At 40.7% G+C, this 22,790-nt stretch overlaps 1 protein-coding gene across 1 annotated transcript in view; it reads right to left on the bottom strand.

The window, feature by feature from the left end:
* The window catches only part of LOC128656825 (cytosolic carboxypeptidase-like protein 5), a 602,149-nt gene that overhangs the window by 421,636 nt on the left and 157,723 nt on the right, over positions 1 to 22,790 (bottom strand). Inside the window, exons 7-8 of the mRNA XM_053710990.1 lie at positions 20,947 to 21,116; positions 16,387 to 16,522 (exon numbers count right to left, since the gene is read on the bottom strand). Of these exons, the coding sequence (XP_053566965.1) occupies positions 16,387 to 16,522; positions 20,947 to 21,116 (306 nt within the window). The remainder of the gene's footprint in view (positions 1 to 16,386; positions 16,523 to 20,946; positions 21,117 to 22,790) is intronic.

Here is a 22,790-nt window from a genome sequence, read left to right as displayed (position 1 = left end):
TTTCTAGTAGATGCATGTTGATTAAGGGTTTCTATTTTTAAGGAAAATTATTGTTTGTACTGTGTCATAACCCTGCCATAAGCTGATATATTATTTGGATAAGCACTACTAAGATTTTCATAAATATACTGACAAGTTCCCTCTTGTCTTGTAGCAGAGGAAGTTGATGCTGCACCTGCCTTGAAGTTTCGAAAGGCACGAAAATTAGACTGTTTGGCCTTTGATTTGGCCCTGTCTTGAGGAAGGGAATGACCCTTACCTCCAGTAATGTCAGCAATAATTTCCTTCAAACCAGGCCCGAATAGGGTCTGCCCCTTGAAGGGAATGTTAAGTAATTTAGACTTTGAAGTCACGTCAGCTAACCAAGATTTAAGCCATAGCGCCCTATGCGCCTGGATGGCGAATCCAGAATTCTTAGCAGTTAGTTTAGTCAAATGAACAATGGCGTCAGAAACAAAAGAATTAGCTAGCTTAAGTGTTCTAAGCTTGTCAAGTATTTCAGTCAATGGAGTAGCTGTCTGAAAGGCCTCTTCCAGAGACTCAAACCAGAACGCAGCAGCAGCAGTGACAGGCGCAATGCATGCAAGGGGCTGCAGGATAAAACCTTGTTGAATAAACATTTTCTTAAGGTAACCTTCTAATTTTTTATCCATTGGATCTGAAAAAGCACAACTGTCCTCGACAGGGATAGTGGTACGCTTTGCTAAAGTAGAAACTGCTCCCTCCACCTTAGGGACCGTCTGCCATAAGTCCCGTGTGGTGGCGTCTATTGGAAACATTTTTATAAAAATAGGAGGGGGGGAAAATGGCACACCGGGTCTATCCCACTCCTTATTAATGATTTCGGTAAACCTTTTAGGTATTGGAAAAACATCAGTACACACCGGCACTGCATAGTATTTATCCAGTCTACACAATTTCTCTGGTACTGCAATTGTGTCACAGTCATTCAGAGCAGCTAACACCTCCCCAAGCAATACACGGAGGTTCTCAAGCTTAAATTTAAAAGTAGAAATATCTGAATCAGGTTTCCCCGAATCAGAAATGTCACCCACAGACTGAAGCCCTCCTTCCTCAGCTTCTGGATTTCTGGGTTAAGATAACACAGAGAAGGCACATGGCTTACATTATGATTTCAAAGCAACTGTACTTAGATTTTAAATAAAAATAAATACATTTTTTTTTTTTGCAAAGGGAACAACACTAGTTTCATATGTGTTTGGAAAAATTCAAATAACCCAGATATGTATATATATGGGACTGAGACATTTGATATTAAATGAATGATTGCTATGTTGAGTAATGACTACATCAAATACATATGAATGCTTGGATCATTTCTAATAATTATTTCTATTTTTATTGCAGACAACCATTGGTCATGGGCATCAACCTATGCACTTAGAAAGAGATGGAATGCCTGCATGAAATGAAATAAGTCATATCATATGAATGTGCAATAAATGTTTATAAAGTTTTAAATACATCTCTTAAAATATAGTGAGATGAAGATATGGAAGTTACTTTGATGTGATATGACTATGAAATATAAACTGTTAGGATAAATGAAATATAAATTATTTTAATATAATGTTAGATGTATTTGATGTTTCATATCAAAATGATCAGAAAATTCATAAAACCCCACCCTATCTAAAACAAATATTATGAACAATTGCTATAAAAAGTTATGGTCTGATTAAATAATCATTTTATAAAAGTAATTAAGTTGTTTAAAAATGTTTAGAAATTTTAAAGGTGAATTTGTTTTGTTTGTATGCCTGCTGCCACCTAGTGTTATGATGCGAAATTGCAGCCATGAGATGATTGGTTGTTGCAAAGAATGCATTTCCTTAACAACACATTTACCAAATAAAACAATCCATGTTCAGTTGCAAAGAACCAATCCAAGACAAGGCTGTGGGCGTTTCCAATATTCACCAATGACTGATAATAATCAAAAACGGGGAGGGGTGAGATCAGATGATTTAAACCCCAGCATAGAGACTGAAAAAGGGTTGTTGTGTTGGCTGATCCAGAAGGAATAACTGCTGCAGTTATTATTAAAGCACACACCTACTATTGGACTCCATATGCATTATCCCCATTTTTGAAATTTCTGAGGTTAAACAATTCCTATTAAGGAATATTGGATATCAACTGCTCTTTACCCTGGTAACGTATTCAAGGTTATTGGCAAGACTATTAGTTAAATTCTAAGTCACTACAGTTTAAAGTACAGTTAAAAGATTTAAAGAAGCAGTCTGTTTTTCAAGTTAGCATTTCACAGCCTATATATTGTTTAAATCTGTATCTGATTTGTTAAGTAACTCATCTGTGCAAGTTCTTATATTGTAAGTTAATTATGTATTAGGATAAATTGCAGTTAAATAGCAGAACATATATTATCCTATTGTTTAAGAGCACAGTTTAGAATTGTATTGCTTGGATGTTAAAAGATTTGTAAATAAGGTTAGTTTTAAAGATAAGCGTGTATGAACTTTGCATAACATATTTAAATAGTTTTCAAGTGCATATAATATTATTTCATTTCCTTTTATTGCAAATATATTTCAATATGTTTATGGATATTAACTAAATAAAAGAATTCAGATATTTATATTAATTTTATTGTTTCTAGTAGATGCATGTTGATTAAGGGTTTCTATTTTTAAGGAAAATTATTGTTTGTACTGTGTCATAACCCTGCCATAAGCTGATATATTATTTGGATAAGCACTACTAAGATTTTCATAAATATACTGACAAGTTCCCTCTTGTCTTGTAGCAGAGGAAGTTGATGCTGCACCTGCCTTGAAGTTTCGAAAGGCACGAAAATTAGACTGTTTGGCCTTTGATTTGGCCCTGTCTTGAGGAAGGGAATGACCCTTACCTCCAGTAATGTCAGCAATAATTTCCTTCAAACCAGGCCCGAATAGGGTCTGCCCCTTGAAGGGAATGTTAAGTAATTTAGACTTTGAAGTCACGTCAGCTAACCAAGATTTAAGCCATAGCGCCCTATGCGCCTGGATGGCGAATTCAGAATTCTTAGCAGTTAGTTTAGTCAAATGAACAATGGCGTCAGAAACAAAAGAATTAGCTAGCTTAAGTGTTCTAAGCTTGTCAAGTATTTCAGTCAATGGAGTAGCTGTCTGAAAGGCCTCTTCCAGAGACTCAAACCAGAACGCAGCAGCAGCAGTGACAGGCGCAATGCATGCAAGGGGCTGCAGGATAAAACCTTGTTGAATAAACATTTTCTTAAGGTAACCTTCTAATTTTTTATCCATTGGATCTGAAAAAGCACAACTGTCCTCGACAGGGATAGTGGTACGCTTTGCTAAAGTAGAAACTGCTCCCTCCACCTTAGGGACCGTCTGCCATAAGTCCCGTGTGGTGGCGTCTATTGGAAACATTTTTCTAAAAATAGGAGGGGGGGAAAACGGCACACCGGGTCTATCCCACTCCTTATTAATGATTTCGGTAAACCTTTTAGGTATTGGAAAAACATCAGTACACACCGGCACTGCATAGTATTTATCCAGTCTACACAATTTCTCTGGTACTGCAATTGTGTCACAGTCATTCAGAGCAGCTAATACCTCCCCAAGCAATACACAGAGGTTCTCAAGCTTAAATTTAAAAGTAGAAATATCTGAATCAGGTTTCCCCGAATCAGAAATGTCACCCACAGACTGAAGCTCTCCTTCCTCAGCTTCTGCATATTGTGACGCAGTATCAGACATGGGCCTTAAGGCATCTGCGGGGTCTGTACTACGTCTAACCCCAGAGCTATCACGCTTTCCTCTGAAATCAGGCAGTCTGGCTAATACCGCTGACAGGGTATTATCCATGATTGCCGCCATGTCCTGCAAAGTAATCGCTATGGGCGTCTTTGATGTACTTGGCGCCATTTTAGCGTGAGTCCCTTGAGTGGGAGTCAAAGGGTCTGACACGTGGGGAGAGTTAGTCGGCATAACTTCCCCCTCGCCAGAATCCTCTGGTGATAAATTTTTTAAAGATAAAAGCTGATTAAAGTGAAATCAATACATTTAGTACACATTCTCATATGGGGTTCCACCATGGCTTTTAAACATAATGAACAAGGAGTTTCCTCTATGTCAGACATGTTTATACAGACTAGCAATGAGACTAGCAAGCTTGGAAAACACTTTACATCAAGTTAAACAAGCAATATAAAAAACGTTACTGTGCCTTTAAGGGAAACAAATTTTGCTAAAATTTGAAATAACAGTGAAAAAAGGCAAACTAACGAAATTTTTACAGTGTATGTAACAAGTTAGCAGAGCATTGCACCCACTTGCAAATGGAAGATTAACCCCTTAATTAGCGCTGCGGAATCTGTTGGCGCTCTACAAATAACCGATAATAATAATAATAATTAATACAAAAAACGGATTAACAAATTGAAAAAAACGTTTTTTAAACAGTCACAACTGCCACAGCTCCACTGTGGCTTTACCTTCCTCAATATATGACTTTTGAAGCCTTTTGAGCCCTTCAGAGATGTCCTAAAGCATGCAGGGGACTGCTGAGGGAAGCTGAATGTCTCTGTCTGTAATTTTAACTGCGCAAAAAAGCGCTAAAAACAGAATTTATGTTTACCTGATAAATTTCTTTCTCCTACGGTGTGTCCGGTCCACGGCTTCATCCTTACTTGTGGGATATTCTCTTCCCCTACAGGAAATGGCAAAGAGAGCACACAGCAAGAGATGTCCATATAGCCCCCCCTCTGGCTCCGCCCCCCAGTCATTCGACCGACGGTTAGGAGAAAATGGAGAAACTATAGGGTGCCGTGGTGACTGTAGTGTATGGAATAAATTTTTTTATACCTGACTAAAAGCCAGGGCGGGACGTGGACCAGACACACCGTAGGAGAAAGAAATTTATCAGGTAAACATAAATTCTGTTTTCTCCTACGGCTTCATCCTTACTTGTGGGAACCAATACCAAAGCTTTAGGACACGGATGAAGGGAGGGAGCAAGTCAGGTTACCTAAACGGAAGGCACCACGGCTTGCAAAACCTTTCTCCCAAAAACAGCCTCCGAAGAAGCATAAGTATCGAATTTGTAAAATTTGGCAAAAGTATGCAGCGAAGACCAAGTTGCTGCCTTACAGATCTGATCAACAGAAGCCTCGTTCTTGAAGGCCCATGTGGAAGCCACAGCTCTAGTAGAGTGAGCTGTAATTCGTTCAGGAGGCTGCCGTCCGGCAGTCTCATAAGCCAATCGGATGATGCTTTTCAGCCAAAAAGAAAGAGAGGTAGCAGTAGCTTTCTGCCCTCTCCTCCTACCAGACTAAACGACAAACAAGGATGATGTCTGTCTGAAATCCTTTGTTGCTTCTAAATAGAATTTTAAAGCACGGACCACATCTAGGTTGTGTAACAAACGTTCCTTCTTTGAAACTGGATTCGGACACATAGAAGGAACAACTATTTCCTGGTTAATATTCCTGTTGCAAACCACTTTTGGAAAAAAACCAGGCTTGGTACGCAAAACTACCTTATCTGTATGGAATACCAGATAGGGAGAAGTACACTGCAAAGCAGATAATTCAGAAACTCTTCTAGCAGAAGAAATAGCAACCAAAAACAGAACTTTCCAAGATAGTAACTTAATATCTATGGAAAGCATGGGTTCAAACGGAACCCCCTGAAGAACTGAAAGAACTAAATTTAGACTCCAAGGAGGAGTCATGGGTCTGTAGACAGGCTTGATTCTAACTAACGCCTGTACAAACGCCTGTACATCTGGCACGGCTGCCAGACGTTTGTGTAACAAAAAAGACAGAGCAGATATCTGTCCCTTTAAAGAACTAGCTGACAAACCTTTATCCAAACCCTTTTGGAGAAAGGAAAGTATCCTAGGAATTTTAATTTTACTCCAAGAGAATCCCTTGGATTCACACCAACGGATATATTTTTGCCATATCTTATGGTAAATTTTCCTAGTTACAGGTTTTCTGGCTTGAACCAGAGTATCTATAACTGACTCTGAAAACCCACGCTTAGAAAGAATCAAGCGTTCAATTTCCAAGCAGTCAGTTGCAGAGAGACTAGATTTGGATGTTCGAATGGACCTTGTACTAGAAGATCCTGTCTCAAAGGTAGCTTCCATGGTGGAGCTGATGACATATTCACCAGGTCTGCATACCAAGTCCTGCGTGGCCATGCAGGAGCTATTAGAATCACAGAGGCCTTCTCCTGTTTGATCCTGGCTACAAGCCTGGGAAGGAGAGGGAACGGTGGAAACACATAGGCTAGATTGAACGACCAAGGCGCCACTAATGCATCCACTAGTGTCGCTTTGGGATCCCTGGATCTGGACCCGTATCGAGGAACCTTGGAGTTCTGACGAGACGCCATCAGATCCATATCTGGAGTGCCCCATAGTTGAGTTAACTGGGCAAAGACCTCCGGGTGGAGTTCCCACTCCCCCGGATGGAAAGTCTGATGACTTAAATAATCCGCCTCCCAGTTGTCTACTAATGGGATGTGAATTGCAGATAGGTGGCAGGAGTGATCCTCCGCCCATTTGATGATCTTGGATACCTCTCTCATCGCCAAGGAACTCTTTGTTCCCCCCTGATGATTGATGTACGCTACAGTCGTCATGTTGTCCGACTGAAATCTTATGAATCTGGCCTTCACTAGGTGAGGCCAGGCCAGGAGCGCATTGAATATCGCTCTCAGTTCCAAAATATTTATCGGGAGGAGAGACTCTTCCCGAGACCAAAGACCCTGAGCTTTCAGGGAGTCCCAGACCGCGCCCCAGCCTAAGAGACTGGCGTCGATCGTGACGATGACCCACTCTGGTCTGCGGAAACTCATTCCCTGAGACAGGTGATCCTGAGTCAACCACCAGCGGAGTGAGTCTCTGGTTACCTGGTCTACTTGAATCTGGGGAGACAAGTCTGCATAATCCCCATTTCACTGTTTGAGCATGCACAGTTGTAATGGTCTTAGATGAATTCGAGCAAAAGGAACCACGTACATTGCTGCAACCATTAATCCTATTACCTCCATGCACTGAGCTATGGAAGGCTGAGGAATAAATTGAAGAACTTGACAAGCGTTTAGAAGCTTTAATTTTCTGACCTCTGTCAGGAAAATCTTCATTTCTACAGAATCTATTATTGTTCCCAGAAAGGGAACCCTTGTGGACGGGGACAGGGAACTCTTTTCTACGTTCACCTTCCACCCGTGAGACCTGAGAAAGGCTAAAACAATGTCTGTATGAGCCCTTGCTTTGGAAAGGGACGACGCTTGGATTAGAATGTCGTCTAGGTAAGGTGCTACAGCAATGCCCCTCGGTCTTAGAACCGCTAGAAGATACCCTAGCACCTTTGTGAAAATTCTGGGAGCAGTGGCTAAACCGAATGGAAGAGCCACGAACTGGTAATGTTTGTCCAGAAAGGCGAACCTCAGGAATTGATGATGATCTTTGTGGATAGGAATATGCAGGTACGCATCCTTTAAGTCCACGGTAGTCATATATTGACCCTCCTGGATTGTTGGTAAAATTGTCCGAATGGTTTCCATTTTGAATGATGGAACTCTGAGGAATTTGTTTAGAATTTTTAGATCCAGAATTGGCCTGAAAGTTCCCTCTTTTTTGGGAACTACAAACAGGTTTGAGTAAAAACCCAGACCTTGTTCCGCTGTTGGAACTGGGTGTATCACTCCCATCTTTAATAGGTCTCCTACGCAATGTAAGAATGCCTGTCTCTTTAACTGGTCTGAAGATAAGCGAGACATGTGGAACCTTCCCCTTGGAGGAAGTTCCTTGAACTCTAGAAGATACCCCTGAGAGACTATTTCTAGTGCCCAGGGATCCGGAATATCTCTTGCCCAAGCCTGAGCAAAGAGAGAAAGTCTGCCCCCTACTAGATCTGGTCCCGGATCAGGGGCTACCCCTTCATGCTGTCTTGGTAGCAGCAGCAGGCTTCTTGGCCTGTTTACCCTTGTTCCAGCCTTGCAATGGTTTCCATGCTGGTTTAGGCTGGGAAGTGTTACCCTCTTGTCTAGAGGCTGCAGAGTTAGGAGTCGGTCCGTTCCTGAAATTGCGAAAGGAACGAAAATTAGATTTGTTCTTAGCCTTGAAAGGCCTATCCTGTGGGAGGGCATGGCCCTTTTTCCCCAGTGATGTCTGAAATAATCTCCTTCAATTCCGGCCCGAAAAGGGTCTTATCCTTGAAAGGAATATTAAGCAATTTTGTTTTGGACGACACATCCGCCGACCAAGATTTTAGCCAAAGCGCTCTGCGCGCCACTATTGCAAAACCTGAATTTTTCGCCGCTAACTTTGCCAATTGAAAGCGGCATCCAAAATAAAGGAATTAGCCAACTTTAGTGCGTGAATTCTGTCCATGACTTCATCATATGGAGTCTCCTTTTGGAGCGAATTTTCTAGTTCCTCGAACCAAAAAGACGCTGCCGTGGTGACAGGAATAATGCACGAAATTGGTTGAAGAAGGAAACCTTGCTGAACAAATATCTTTTTAAGCAATCCTTCCAATTTTTTATCCATAGGATCTTTGAAAGCGCAACTGTCCTCAATAAGAATAGTTGTGCACTTGGCTAACGTTGAAACTGCCCCTTCAACCTTAGGGACCGTTTGCCATGCGTCCCTTCTGGGGTAGACAATGGGGAACATTTTCTTAAATATAGGAGGTGGAACAAAAGGTATACCTGGCTTCTCCCACTCCTTAGTCACTATGTCCGCCACCCTCTTGGGTATCAGAAGGGCATCAGCGTGCACAGGGATCTCTAAGAATTTGTCCATTTTGCACAATTTCTCTGGAATTACCAAAGAGTCACAATCATCGAGAGTAGTTAGCACCTCCTTAAGCAGGGCGCGGAGATGTTCTAACTTAAATTTAAATGCCACGATATCAGGTTCTGCCTGCTGAGAAACTTTTCCTGAATCAGAAATTTCTCCCTCAGACAGACCCTCCCTCACTGCCAATTCAGAATGATGTGAGGGTATAACAGATAAATTATCGTCAGCGCCAACTTGCTCATCCTCTGTATTTAAAACTGAGCAATCACGCTTTCTGGGAAATGCAGGCAGTTTGGATAAAAGATTTGCTATAGAATTATACATTACTGCAGTTAATTGCTGCATAGTAACAAGCATTGGCGCGCTAGATGCACTAGGTATCGCCTGCGCGGGCAAAACTGGTGTTGACACAGAAGGAGAGGATGATGAGCTATCCCCACTACCTTCATTTGAAGAATCATCTTGGGCAACCTTATTAAATGTGACAGTACTGTCCTTACTTTGTTTGGACGCCATGGCACAATTTGTACATACAATTAAAGGGGGAACCACCTTGGCCTCCATACACACAGAACATATGCTATCTGAAGGTACAGACATGTTAGACAGAATTTGGCAGGCTATTAATGTAGTAAAAACATTTTTAAACAAAACCGTTACTGTCTCTTTAAATAATAAAAAGAGCACACTTTATTTCTGAATGTTTGAAAAACTATGAAGGAAATATCCGATCTTTACAAAATTTACACCCCAGTGTCTTAATGCTTTGAAAGTATTGAACACCAAATTTCAAGTCTCTAAACCCTTAAATGAGCAAACCGGAGCTATTTGTTCAATTTACCAGTTTAAACACACTACAGTCCCTGCCACAGACTTTGCTGCGGCTTTTACCTTCCTTAGGGGTTATTCACCACAGAAATAAGCCTTCCAGAGTCTGTTTCTCAGCCACAGGACCCTCTCACATGAAGCTGCATGCACTGCCTTTGGAAGTAACTGCGCAACTGAGGTGCGAAAATGAGGCCTCCTCCCTCTGCATACCAGAGTGAAGGGGCCTTTCTGACTAGATTAGGCGTCTAAACCAATGCCAGGCATAATTAAAACGTTCCCAAAAGTGTTTCTAAGTTCATAAAACACTCCAAATGTCATAAGACTATGACATAAGCAAATCGATTTAGCCCACAATAGTGTCAACCAGTATAGAGCCCAATTTATAAGCCTTTAATCTGTTACCGAGTCTAAGAAAATGGCTTACCGGTCCCATAAGGGAAAACTGACAGTCTTCTAGCATTACTATGTGTTGTTAGAAAACAGACTGGTCATACCTGAAGCAGATAAGTCTGCAAACTGTTACCCCCAACTGAAGTTCTCTGGTTTCAAAAGTCCTGCGTGGCAACAGCAATGGATTTTAGTTACTGGTGCTAAAATCATACTCCTCTTTTAACAGAACTCTTCATCACTTTCTGTTGTAGAGTAAATAGTACAAACCGGCACTATTTTAAAATAACCAACTCTTGATAGAAGAAATAAAACTACAACTAACACCACATACTCTTTACCATCCCCGTGGAGATGCTACTTGTTCAGAGCAGGCAAAGAGAATGACTGGGGGGCGGAGCCAGAGGGGGGGGGGCTATATGGACAGCTCTTGCTGTGTGCTCTCTTTGCCATTTCCTGTAGGGGAAGAGAATATCCCACAAGTAAGGATGAAGCCGTGGACCGGACACACCAATGTAGGAGAAATAGGCCCCTCCCACTCATATTACAACAGTGGAAAGCCTCAGGAAACTGTTTCTAGGCAAAAATCAAGCCAGCCATGTGGAAAAAACTAGGCCCCAATAAGTTTTATCACCAAAGCATATATAAAAACGATTAAACATGCCAGCAAACGTTTTATATTGCACATTAATCAGAGTATATACCTCTGATAGCAAGCCTGATACTAGTCGCTATTAAATCACTGTATTTAGGCTTAACTTACATTAATCCGGTATAAGCAGCTTTTTTCTAGTAAATTCCATCCCTAGAAAAACTTAAACTGCACATACCTTATTGCAGGATAACCTGCACGCCATTCTCCCTCTGAAGTTACCTCACTCCTCAGACATATGTGAGAACAGCAGTGGATCTTAGTTACTTCTGCTAAGATCATAGAAAAACGCAGGCAGATTCTTCTTCTAAATGCTGCCTGAGATAAAATAGTACAACTCCGGTACCATTTAAAAACAATAAACTTTTGATTGAAGAAAAACTAACTATATTACACCACTTTCCTCTTACTACCTCCAGCTATGTTGAGAGTTTGCAAGAGAATGACTGGATATGGCAGTTAGGGGAGGAGCTATATAGCAGCTCTGCTGTGGGTGATCCTCTTGCAACTTCCTGTTGGGAAGGAGAATATCCAACAAATAATGGATGATCCGTGGACTGGATACACCTTACAAGAGAAATGTGGTTTTACTTGCAAACAAAAAATATTTTTTATTGCAACATTCTTATAGTCTGAAATTTACCATCACTTTAAGCAGTCGTGAAGCTCAAAATTTCAGTTTTGAAAAGAAGCATTTTTCAAAAACACATGTATTAGTAAAACACTTCTAGTAGGGCTAGCACGGTTTAAGCTATTGCATTTATTTACATATGCGCTGTGTACCCTCATACAAACACCAAGCATGCGTATAGAGCTGGAGTTAGCATATATTCATCAGTGAGAATACTGTGTAATTGACAACACAATATATGCTCTCTGAGCAGGCACACGGCGCATGTGCACAAACCTGCCGCACACAGTAAATGCTGTCACTGAAACAGCAATAACTTGCCAGGAGGATTTTTGCTATTGCATGAGTATTGTAAGAATGATTCTATTTAAACTGTAAATGCATATATGTGTATTTAAATGATGAGATTTATGTTTAAACTCCCAGCATTGGCAGTCTGAGGATTTGTAAACCAAATATCCATACACATAGTATGGCAAACAGAAGGGGGAGGGGAAGGATGGCACAGTGACGTTTACTAAATAACTTAAATTATGCTTACCTGATAATTTTCTTTTCTTCAGATGGAAAGAGTCCACAGCTGCATTCATTACTGCATTCCTGAATCCAAGAGAATCCCTAAGAAAAGGGACCACATCTCCATAAGGAGGAGAATAAGCCCCCCACCCTAAGAAAAGGGATGGGGCCAAAAAAGCAGAGCAACTGCCCACAAGACACAAAGCCATAGGCTAAAGAGAGATCAATCTCCAACTCAGATGAACTTGGAAGGAATCCACCTAAGGAATTAGCTTGCTAACACATCCAATGTGCAATAGCTGCAGCAGAGACACTGCAAACCCATTCGCCTGCAGAGCAGTGATCCATAAGGTTACCACAGCAAGCTGACCAAGGGAAACAGACCATAAAGGAGTAAGTCAAGCCCAATGAGCATCACCACTCAGACAACCTGGCCAACCGTGACCAGGTCAATTAGTCCAAGTAAAAGGACACAGCCCAAGTTCCAAGGAACTGGGGAACCCCGAACCAGCCCTAGAGTCAAAAAGTCTGGCAACAACTCTACAAAGGAAAACACTGAGCAAAGCCTCAGCAACCGGAAGCACCAGGGAGAAAACAGATCCGAGCCCCCAGTTGTTTAAACAAACAATATCCGAGAACTTAACACCCCGTCTGACATAAAAAAACAGACCACAGGGAGAAATCAAAGCAATATCCAGATCAACCCGGATAACGAGATAACATTTGCAAGTCCCGACCCAAGGAAGAGACCACCCCTTGCCAAAGTCCAATGCTCCAAAGGAGCTAAGGTGTTAAAAAGCTGTACAACAAGACTAGAGCCCATAGACTCTCAAACAGCTGAAGGACAATAAGCAAGGGGATGCCCCGAGGTCAAAATCACTTGAGCAAAGGCTGGTCTCCGCATTACCTCCATACAAACAGAGGACCATAGAGAGGAAAGGACGCACAGCATCCCCAGCTCCGAGCAGAGCCCAAGGAAACCACACCCAGTGCCCCTAACAGGGAACGACCATGTCACAGAGGGGAACCCAGGTCCCTGAAAGGAGACCTAACTCACATGGAGACAACAGAGGAAAACTAAAAGGTCTCATAAAAACAGCTAGACCGTACACAGTCAATGTGCAATAGCTGCAGCTGGTCACATTCTGCAACCCATACGCTGCAAGGCAGCTGAACTACTCAAACTACTAGCTGCTGACGACTATTCCCAGGGCAATTCCCAGGGCCTCAAAAGAAAAAGGACAAACTGCCCAACTCTGCGGCAAGAGGGCGCAAGCCCACCAACCCTCCACTACATGGGAAGGAGCTCTAGGGTCTGACAACCCCAGACACAAGAGAGAGAGAGACGCAGTGGAACTCCACTGAGCCAGTCATCCAAATTGAGGGCTATCAGGACTGAGACAATCCTTCCTGCCTCACGGACCCACCGGTCCATTAGAATGCTTAGTTGAACACAGAGGATAACATGAGCACTCTGCGCCTCTACCGGACCAGCTAAGCAGAGCGACGCCACCTGTCCTTACCAGACATAACTGACCCCAAACAGGACAAGTCTGCAATCCGTGTCCTAATCGTCAAGCCGCATAAATCCTCCCTCAGAGGGGAAGAAAGAAAACAGACAGGACATCCTATCAGATGAAAATAAAATACAAGGCAACCCATAGGTTAACGCCCAAGAAGAAACAGGCCTACCGCAGGACCAGCCAAACGGAGCCCTGATCTTCAAAAAAAATTGGGAAAGATCTCAATACATGGACAATCAGGAGATTACATCATCCCCACGTCTAATGAGGTGCACCATTCAAAGAGCAGACTGAGTATTCCCGTATCCGATAAGGATAGGGTAGTTCAATAACTGAAAAAACATGTCTGAGTAAAACGCGAAGGCGCACAATTTTGCAACAAAAGGCATAACACTCAGGGACAGTCGCACCCGCAGGGAACTGTGTACAGTCCAAGGCGGAATACCCGGGACAGAAGGAGCAGGGAAGGGAAGGCACCACCCAGTCCTCAAACTCTATTCAATTTAGGAAATAAAGGTTCATCAGGCAATATGACCTCTAGAACCCCTGAATTCGCCAAACACTTAATTTAGACGAAATGCAAAGTCCTAAAACTAAAGTCTGGTTCCTCCGCAGATGGAGGTTGAGAGGCAGCAGACTCTGACCCAGAAAGTCCATACTCTGAAGTCTCAGAAAGAACCACATCCTCGGATAACCCTATCAGTTAAATCCAAAAATTATTTGATGTACTCTGGGAAGGAGTGCAGTATGTAACCCTTAGCTTGCGCTTAGGAAAGCGTGAAAAAGCATTAAAGCCGCAGCAACCGCCGTCTGAACTGCGCAGTAACGTCAGTAGAAAAAAAGGCCCCCTCCAGATGGAGGATCCGTAATGCCATGGGAAAACTGCATGTGCATAGAGATAACAATGTAGGGTACGCACCTCACCGGACGACAACACCTCAGAGGTGGACGGCTCCGTGGTATCAAACATGTTTGATATTATCACATTATCAAGGCATATGGAACATCATTGAGAGGGGGAACTAGAGCCTCCTTACCATATAAACAGGAATTACTACTTAAGAATAGAGGGAGCGCCCTCTAAATTAGCAGAATCCTCCATCGCTAGTGCAATAACCGGAGAACTAGAGAAATAAAACATCTTATTTTATTCAAAAACGGCACCCTTATACCCCAATGTCTGGGGCACTCACCACCTCCTATGACCCAGACAGTACAGAGATTTAGGACTCCCCACTGATAGGAAAGAGGGAGTGAATCACATAGTGCACAATGCAAGACTGACCCTGCTATTAGAGAAAGTGCGCCAAGCTTGTAAGCTGCATGTGAAAAGTGAAAGTGAAACCTGTATGTTCCATAACAGCCTATGAGCCTAACATCTCACACATAAAGCAGCATAAAATCAAATAAACATATAAGATTATTATTCCCCCCTGTTCAATAATCCCCCTAAGGAGATATTAACCCTTGATTCTATAAAGATAAAAGGCGCCACACTGTGACCCTGTCTTCTGTGTTAACATTATGTAATAAAAAATTAAACAATCTTACCAGAATCTACGCCGTGGAACAGGAACACGGCCCTACAAGTGTGACAGGTTAGTAGCATCGCTCTTGACATGGACTTGAGAGAATCAGTCTGCGAAACTCGTCAACGCCGATTGCTGTAGGAGCTGTTAATATGAGTCGGGATGGTGTCGCAAAGGGAAGCTCCCTCTGCATCTCCGGACTCTAACGTTCACCCAGGCCCTCAAGTTGAGAAGCTTATAGGGCTACTTAAAACTCCTGTCCCATTTGCGAAGAGTAGTACCCTCCATAAGAGACAAAACAAATTCTGACACTTCTCTGCCAACCTCCTGGGACGAAAGGCAAAGAATGACTGGGGGATGAGGGAAGTGGGGTGTCTTTGCCTCCTCCTGGTGGCCAGGTTCTTATTTCCCAAAAGTAATGAATGCAGCAGTGGACTCTTTCCAATTAGGAAGAAAAACATGCTACATGGAGATTGGCTAGATCAGAGCACAAGAACATATATTAGTCCCTAATTGCCCAGAGCAAAATCAGATGGAACATGAAGCCAAACAAGACTTTTCAAGGAGTGTATTCAGAGGCGTAACTAGAAACCACAGGGCACAGGTGCAAGAACCCCCCCCCCCAAAAAAAAAGATGAATTTTATACATCTTTTTTTTTTTTTTTTTTACATTTAACACACAAAAAAATGTGAATCAGATTACATGTTTGCAAAAGGAGGTACCCTGTGTCCACAGTCTGTGAGATGGTCTGACCCCCTATTACTGTATATAGTGACACTGTTAACCCACCAGTACAGTATATAGTAAATTAGTGACACAGTCTGTAATCTGCCGGTGAGATGGCTGGCCTGACCCTACCCACCCCAGTACTTTATAAAGTGACCACAGTAGTCAGTGACATGGTCCAGCCTGTTGTACTGTATATAGTGGTACTGTATAGTGACACTGTTTACTCCCCGCCCCCCATGCTGTAGTAACAAGGTCTGTAATTTGCTGGTTCCACAAACACACACACACACACACACATACATGCATAAAAACACACACAGTCACATACATACATATACACACACACATATAAACACCAATGGGTAAAACAGGAACACTAACCCCTGTAGTCAGAGACACTAGTGAAGCATCATGTCACACTCACATGATATCAGTGCAGTCAGTGGCAGGTCAACGTTTTTTTTTTATTGAAAGAAAAAAACTTTTTATTTTTTTTATTTTGGAAGCTGGGCCCCCCACACCCAGGGGTCCAGTCACAGTTGCGGACTCTGCATCCCCTGTAGTTCCGTCCCTGAGTGCATCACTTAACTGTTCTTGATTTACAAAATCATGTAATAAATCTGTGCAGTGCCTGGTTTACTTGCAGATATTTGCGTTGGTAATATGTGCACAAAATACACACAGATACATTTGAATAAATGCCATCCTAACTCAAAACAAATAAATATTTTTTTTAATATTTCAAATATAATTTATATCAAATTATCGATGGCAAAATTAGCAATTACCTGCTCAAACAGATCGGTGGTGTATTTGGGAGGAAATGCAGGAGGCGGCGGAGGGCTCGCCCGGCCATTGTCGTGACATGCTGTAGGGATTGTGTTGACACAGCGACCTGTATTGTAATTGCATTCCAATGTGTAACTAAGGGGGAAAAAAAGCTCAGATTATAAAACATCACAAGAAGTTACACAAAAGTTGATTTTTTTTGTTGATCCTTATATGCTTTAAGCCATTTTAAAAACTACTGCAAAAGAAATCATTATGTCAAAACGTATCCGCTCGGTTTAGTTTTGCAACAACACTATCTTATCGCAGTACTAGGTAGAAAGACATTTCCTTCTGTAGTCAAAGGACAGCCTTCTGCGTATGCCACACATTTCTATCCTATATCTCTTCTTTTCTCCTCTAAGCTGTACATAGTAAAAGGGACACGGAACACATTTGTTTCTGGTTTGATAGAGCATATCATTTTAAAGGGTCATAAAACCCAATTTTTTTTTCTTTCATGATTCAGATAGAAGATATAATTTGAAACAACTTTCCAATTTACTTCTGTTAACAAATTGTCTTAGTTTTCTTGTTATCCTTTGTTGAAAAGCAGTAAAGTAAGCTTATGAGTGTGCACGTGTCTGCAGTACTATATGGCAGCAGTTTTATAACAATGTTATTCATTAGCAAGAGCACTAGATGGCAGTTTTATAATAATGTTATACATTAGCAAGAGCACTAGATGGCAGCAGTTGTACAATGTTATACATTAGGAAGAGCACTAGATGGCAGCAGTTTTATAACAATGTAATACATCAGCAAGAGCACTAGATGGCAGCAGTTTTATAACAATGTTATACATTAGCAAGAGCACTAGATGGCAGCAGTTTTATAATAATGTTATACATTAGCAAGAGCACTAGATGGCAGCAGTTTTATAACAATGTTATACATTACTAAGAGTACTAGATGGCAGCAGTTTTATAACAATGTTATATATTAGCAAGAGCACTAGATGGCAGCAGTTTTATAACAATGTTATTCATTAGCAAGAGCACTAGATGGCAGCAGTTTTATAATAATGTTAATCATTAGCAAGAGCACTAGATGGCAGCAGTTTTATAATAATGTTAATCATTAGCAAGAGCACTAGATGGCAGCAGTTTTATAACAATGTTATACATTACCAAGAGTACTAGATGGCAGCAGTTTTATAACAATGTTATATATTAGCAAGAGCACTAGATGGCAGCAGTTTTATAACAATGTTATTCATTAGCAAGAGCACTAGATGGCAGCAGTTTTATAATAATGTTAATCATTAGCAAGAGCACTAGATGGCAGCAGTATTATAACAATGTTATACATTAGTAGGAGCACTAGATGGCAGCAGTTTTATAACAATGTTATACATTAGCAAGAGCACTAGATCACAGCAGTTTTATAATAATGTTATACATTAGCAGGAGCACTGGATGACAGCAGTTTTTATAATAATGTTATACATTAGCAAGAGCACTAGATGGCAGCAGTTTTATAATAATGTTATACATTAGCAAGAGCACTAGATGACAGCAGTTTTATAACAATGTTATACATTAGCAAGAGCACTAGATGGCAGCAGTTTTATAATAATGTTATACATTAGCAAGAGCACTAGATGGCAGCAGTTTTATAATAATGTTATACATTAGCAAGAGCACTAGATGGCAGCAGTTTTATAATAATGTTATACATTAGACAGAGCACTAGATGGCAGCAGTTTTATAACAATGTTATACATTAGTAGGAGCACTAGATGGCAGCAGTTTTATAACAATGGTATACATTAGCAAGAGCACTAGATGACAGCAGATTTATAATAATGTTATACATTAGCAGGAGCACTGGATGGCAGCAGTTTTTATAATAATGTTATACATTATCAAGAGCACTAGATGGCAGCAGTTTTATAATAATGTTATACATTAGCAAGAGCACTAGATGGCAGAAGATTTATAACAATGTTATACATTAGCAAGAGCACTAGATGGCAGCAGTTTTATAATAATGTTATACATTAGCAAGAGCACTAGATGGCAGCAGTTTTATAATAATGTTATACATTAGACAGAGCACTAGATGGCAGCAGTTTTATAATAATGTTATACATTAGACAGAGCACTAGATGGCAGCAGTTTTATAACAATGTTATACATTAGCAAGAGCACTAGATGGCAGCAGTTGTACAATGTTATACATTAGCAAGAGCACTAGATGGCAGCAGTTTTATAACAATGTTATACATTAGCAGGAGCACTAGATGGTAGCAGTTTTATAATAATGTTATACATTAGCAAGAGCACTAGATGACAGCAGTTTTATAACAATGTTATACATTAGCAAGAGCACTAGATGGCAGCAGTTTTATAACAATGTTATACATTAGCAAGAGCACTAGATGGCAGCAGTTTTATAACAATGTTATACATTAGCAAGAGCACTAGATGGTAGCAGTTATATAATAATGTTATACATTAGCAAGAGCACTAGATGGCAGCAGTTTTATAACAATGTTATACATTAGCAAGAGCACCCCCTGGCAGCAGTTTTATAACAATGTTATACATTAGCAGGAGCACTAGATGGCAGCAGTTTTATAACAATGTTAAACATTAGCAAGAGCACCCCCTGGCAGCAGTTTTATAACAATGTTATACATTAGCAGGAGCACTAGATGGCAGCAGTTTTATAACAATGTTATACATAAGCAAGAGCACTAGATGACAGCAGTTTTATAATAATGTTATACATTAGCAGGAGCACTAGATGGCAGCAGTTTTATAATAATGTTATACATTAGCAGGAGCAGTAGATGGCAGCAGTTTTATAACAATGTTATACATTAGCAAGAGCACTAGATGGCAGCAGTTTTATAACAATGTTACACATTAGCAGGAGCACTAGATGGCAGCAGTTTTATAACAATGTTATACATTAGCAGGAGCAGTAGATGGCAGCAGTTTTATAACAATGTTATACATTAGCAGGAGCAGTAGATGGCAGCAGTTTTATAACAATGTTATACATTAGCAAGAGCACTAGATGGCAGCAGTTTTATAACAATGTTATACATTAGCAGGAGCACTAGATGGCAGCAGTTTTATAACAATGTTATACATTAGCAGGAGCACTAGATGGCAGCAGTTTTGCAACAATGTTATACATTAGCAGGAGCACTAGATGGCAGCAGTTTTGTAACAATGCTATACATTAGCAGGAGCACTAGATGGCAGCAGTTTTGCAACAATGTTATACATTAGCAGGAGCACTAGATGGCAGCAGTTTTGCAACAATGTTATACATTAGCAGGAGCACTAGATGGCAGCAGTTTTGTAACAATGCTATACATTAGCAGGAGCAGTAGATGGCAGCAGTTTTGCAACAATGTTATACATTAGCAGGAGCACTAGATTGCAGCAGTTTTATAACAATGTTATACATTAGCAGGAGCACTAGATGGCAGCAGTTTTATAACAATGTTATACATTAGCAGGAGCACTAGATGGCAGCAGTTTTGCAACAATGTTATACATTAGCAGGAGCACTAGATGGCAGCAGTTTTGCAACAATGTTATACATTAGCAGGAGCACTAGATGGCAGCAGTTTTGCAACAATGTTATACATTAGCAGGAGCACTAGATGGCAGCAGTTTTGTAACAATGTTATACATTAGCAGGAGCAGTAGATGGCAGCAGTTTTGCAACAATGTTATACATTAGCAGGAGCACTAGATGGCAGCAGTTTTGCAACAATGTTATACATTAGCAGGAGCACTAGATTGCAGCAGTTTTATAACAATGTTATACATTAGCAGGAGCACTAGATGGCAGCAGTTTTGCAACAATGTTATACATTAGCAGGAGCACTAGATGGCAGCAGTTTTGCAACAATGTTATACATTAGCAGGAGCACTAGATGGCAGCAGTTTTGCAACAATGTTATACATTAGCAGGAGCACTAGATGGCAGCACTATTTCCTGTTGTGTAGTGCTTCGGGCATGTGCACGCTGCCTACCTAGGTATCCCTTCAACAAAGAAAAACATGAGAACAAATCAAATTTGATAATAGAAGTAAATTGGAAACTTCTTAAAAATTGTATTCTCTATCTGAATAATGAAATAAATTTTGGGGTTTAATGTCCCTTTAAATAACTTTCCGATTTACTTCTATTACCAAATTTGCTTCATTCTCTTGGTATCTTTTGTTGAGCAGCAATGCACTGCTGGGAGCTAGCTGAAAACATAGGGTGAGCCAACGACACGGGACATAGATGCGCAGCCACCAATCCGCAGCTAGCTTCCAGTGGTGCACTGATGCTCCTCAGACTACCTAGGAATGCTTTTCAAAAAAGGATATCAAGAGAACAAAGCAAATTAGATAATAGCAGTAAACTACAGTCTCTACCTGCATCATGAAAGTTTAATGTTGAGGTTTCTGTTTAACGTCACAACATCTTTCCTTGTAAGACAGCGAAGATTGTAATACCAGGTTCAGCTGGATCATTACAAACATTTTGCTATCTGGCTCTCATACCTGTGGATAATCCCTGTGGCTTTGTGTATGGCTACACGGCCACTGCCTTCCTTAGACTGCCCGTCCCTCTTGTCTTTGGCGTACATGTTCTTCTCAGAGAAGTTACATCCCGTGAAATCAAAATGCGCAGAGTTCAACGAGATGAGCTTTGGATAGAGTAAGTTCTCCACCTGAGACCAAAGACAATGAAAGAGATGATAAATGCTCTTATATCTTTGTGCTAAAGGGACATACAACTTATAAGTAAATCTCCATAAAATAATAATGCATTTTGTGTCATTTCCACCTTCTGCATACATAAAATACCTTGTAATTACTGGACTTCTGTATATAATTTAACATAAGGCAAAAGATTTCCAGATTAATTAATACCTTGTTTGCTGTAGATGCTTTTCATTGGCTAAATTCCCATCATTTTTTTTATTAAAACTTGTATTGTATCTAAACCTCCTGCTGGGGCAAATTAGGGACATACATATATATATCAGGGTTAAACTTGTAAAGTCTGCTGCGTGCACTTCAAGTTCAAATTCTCCAAATTAAGTGAAAGGAAAAATTAAAGGACCATGAGTCAGAATTGAAAACTTTAAGGATTCAGACAGAGCAGCAATTTTAAACAACTTTCCGATTTTCTTCAATTAACAAAATGTGCACAGTCCCTTTATAGTTCCACTTTGAGTCACCAGCTCCTGCTGAGCATGTGCAAGAATTTACAGAATATATGTATATGCATTTGTGATTGGCTGATGGCTGTCACATGATACAGGGGGAGTGGAAATAGACATAACTTTAAAATTTGTCAGAAAAAACAAACAAACAAAAACACTCATTTCAAGTTCAGTCTAAGTGCTATTGCATTGTCTTGTTATCATGCTTTTGTTATTAAGCAAATCTACTTCATTTACTGGTCCTTTATCTAATGAACGAATATTGCAAAAGTTTTTTGTATTTAACCCCTCCAAGCAGAGAGCTTCATACAAACTTAGATTGAAAAAGAAAAGAACCTTGAATAAAAGGTCCTTCATTAGAGGCAATTTCCACTGGGGAAAAGGATTTAAAGGGACATCCAGCCCCAGCAGTTGGAAGCGAACTAACAACCTTTGAGTTGCAAAACCACAAAGCTAACCACTAGGCTACCTTGGCCTGTTCGATATCAAGAAGCAGTGGCACAGCCTACAAGAAGGGATAAAAAAAAAAGAAAGAAGAGTTTGTCTTCTGATTTTAGACAAGATCGGGCGCATTCAGGGTGGTGTGGCTGTAGGCCCAGAAAAACAAACCACAGGAAATAGAATGACCCGTGATATACATGTGTCCTTCGGGTCTATGGAAGTCCTGAAATGACCCTCCTAAACCAAAGGAGAATAAAAGTAAGTCTCCCTCTTTTGAAAGACCAGAACTATGAGGAAAAAGAAAAAAAAAAAAAAGAAAAAAAAAAGAGACCCTCTAGGTCTAGAATAGGTCAAAAAATATCCTGCTTGACAAACAGGATGAAAAGGATTCTAGACCTTGATCCGCCAGAAGAACTGGACAACTTCTAAAGAGGCGAGATCTATTATTAAAGCCTCTACTGATCCGATCTGCAAACACTCTTAACAGGAGAAATCAACCTCAGTGAGGACAAGATAAGATTCCATCCCGGAAACCTGAGATACTACTTCCACTGGCCAAAGGATTCTTGACATGGCAAACCAAAGCCTGCTGAAAGAAGGAAAGCCTACGCCTTACTTGATTCATGCTTGGACCGGGGGCGGACCCTTCAAACAGATTTAAAATCAAAGGAAGGCTACTAAACTCCAAGGAGTTGATTGTTGTCCCTATCCCAAGGCAGAGTAGATCGCCATGAG

This window comes from Bombina bombina, chromosome 4, assembly GCF_027579735.1.
Source record: "Bombina bombina isolate aBomBom1 chromosome 4, aBomBom1.pri, whole genome shotgun sequence".
Taxonomy (NCBI): domain Eukaryota; kingdom Metazoa; phylum Chordata; class Amphibia; order Anura; family Bombinatoridae; genus Bombina; species Bombina bombina.
This window is presented reverse-complemented; position numbering and strand designations above follow the sequence as displayed.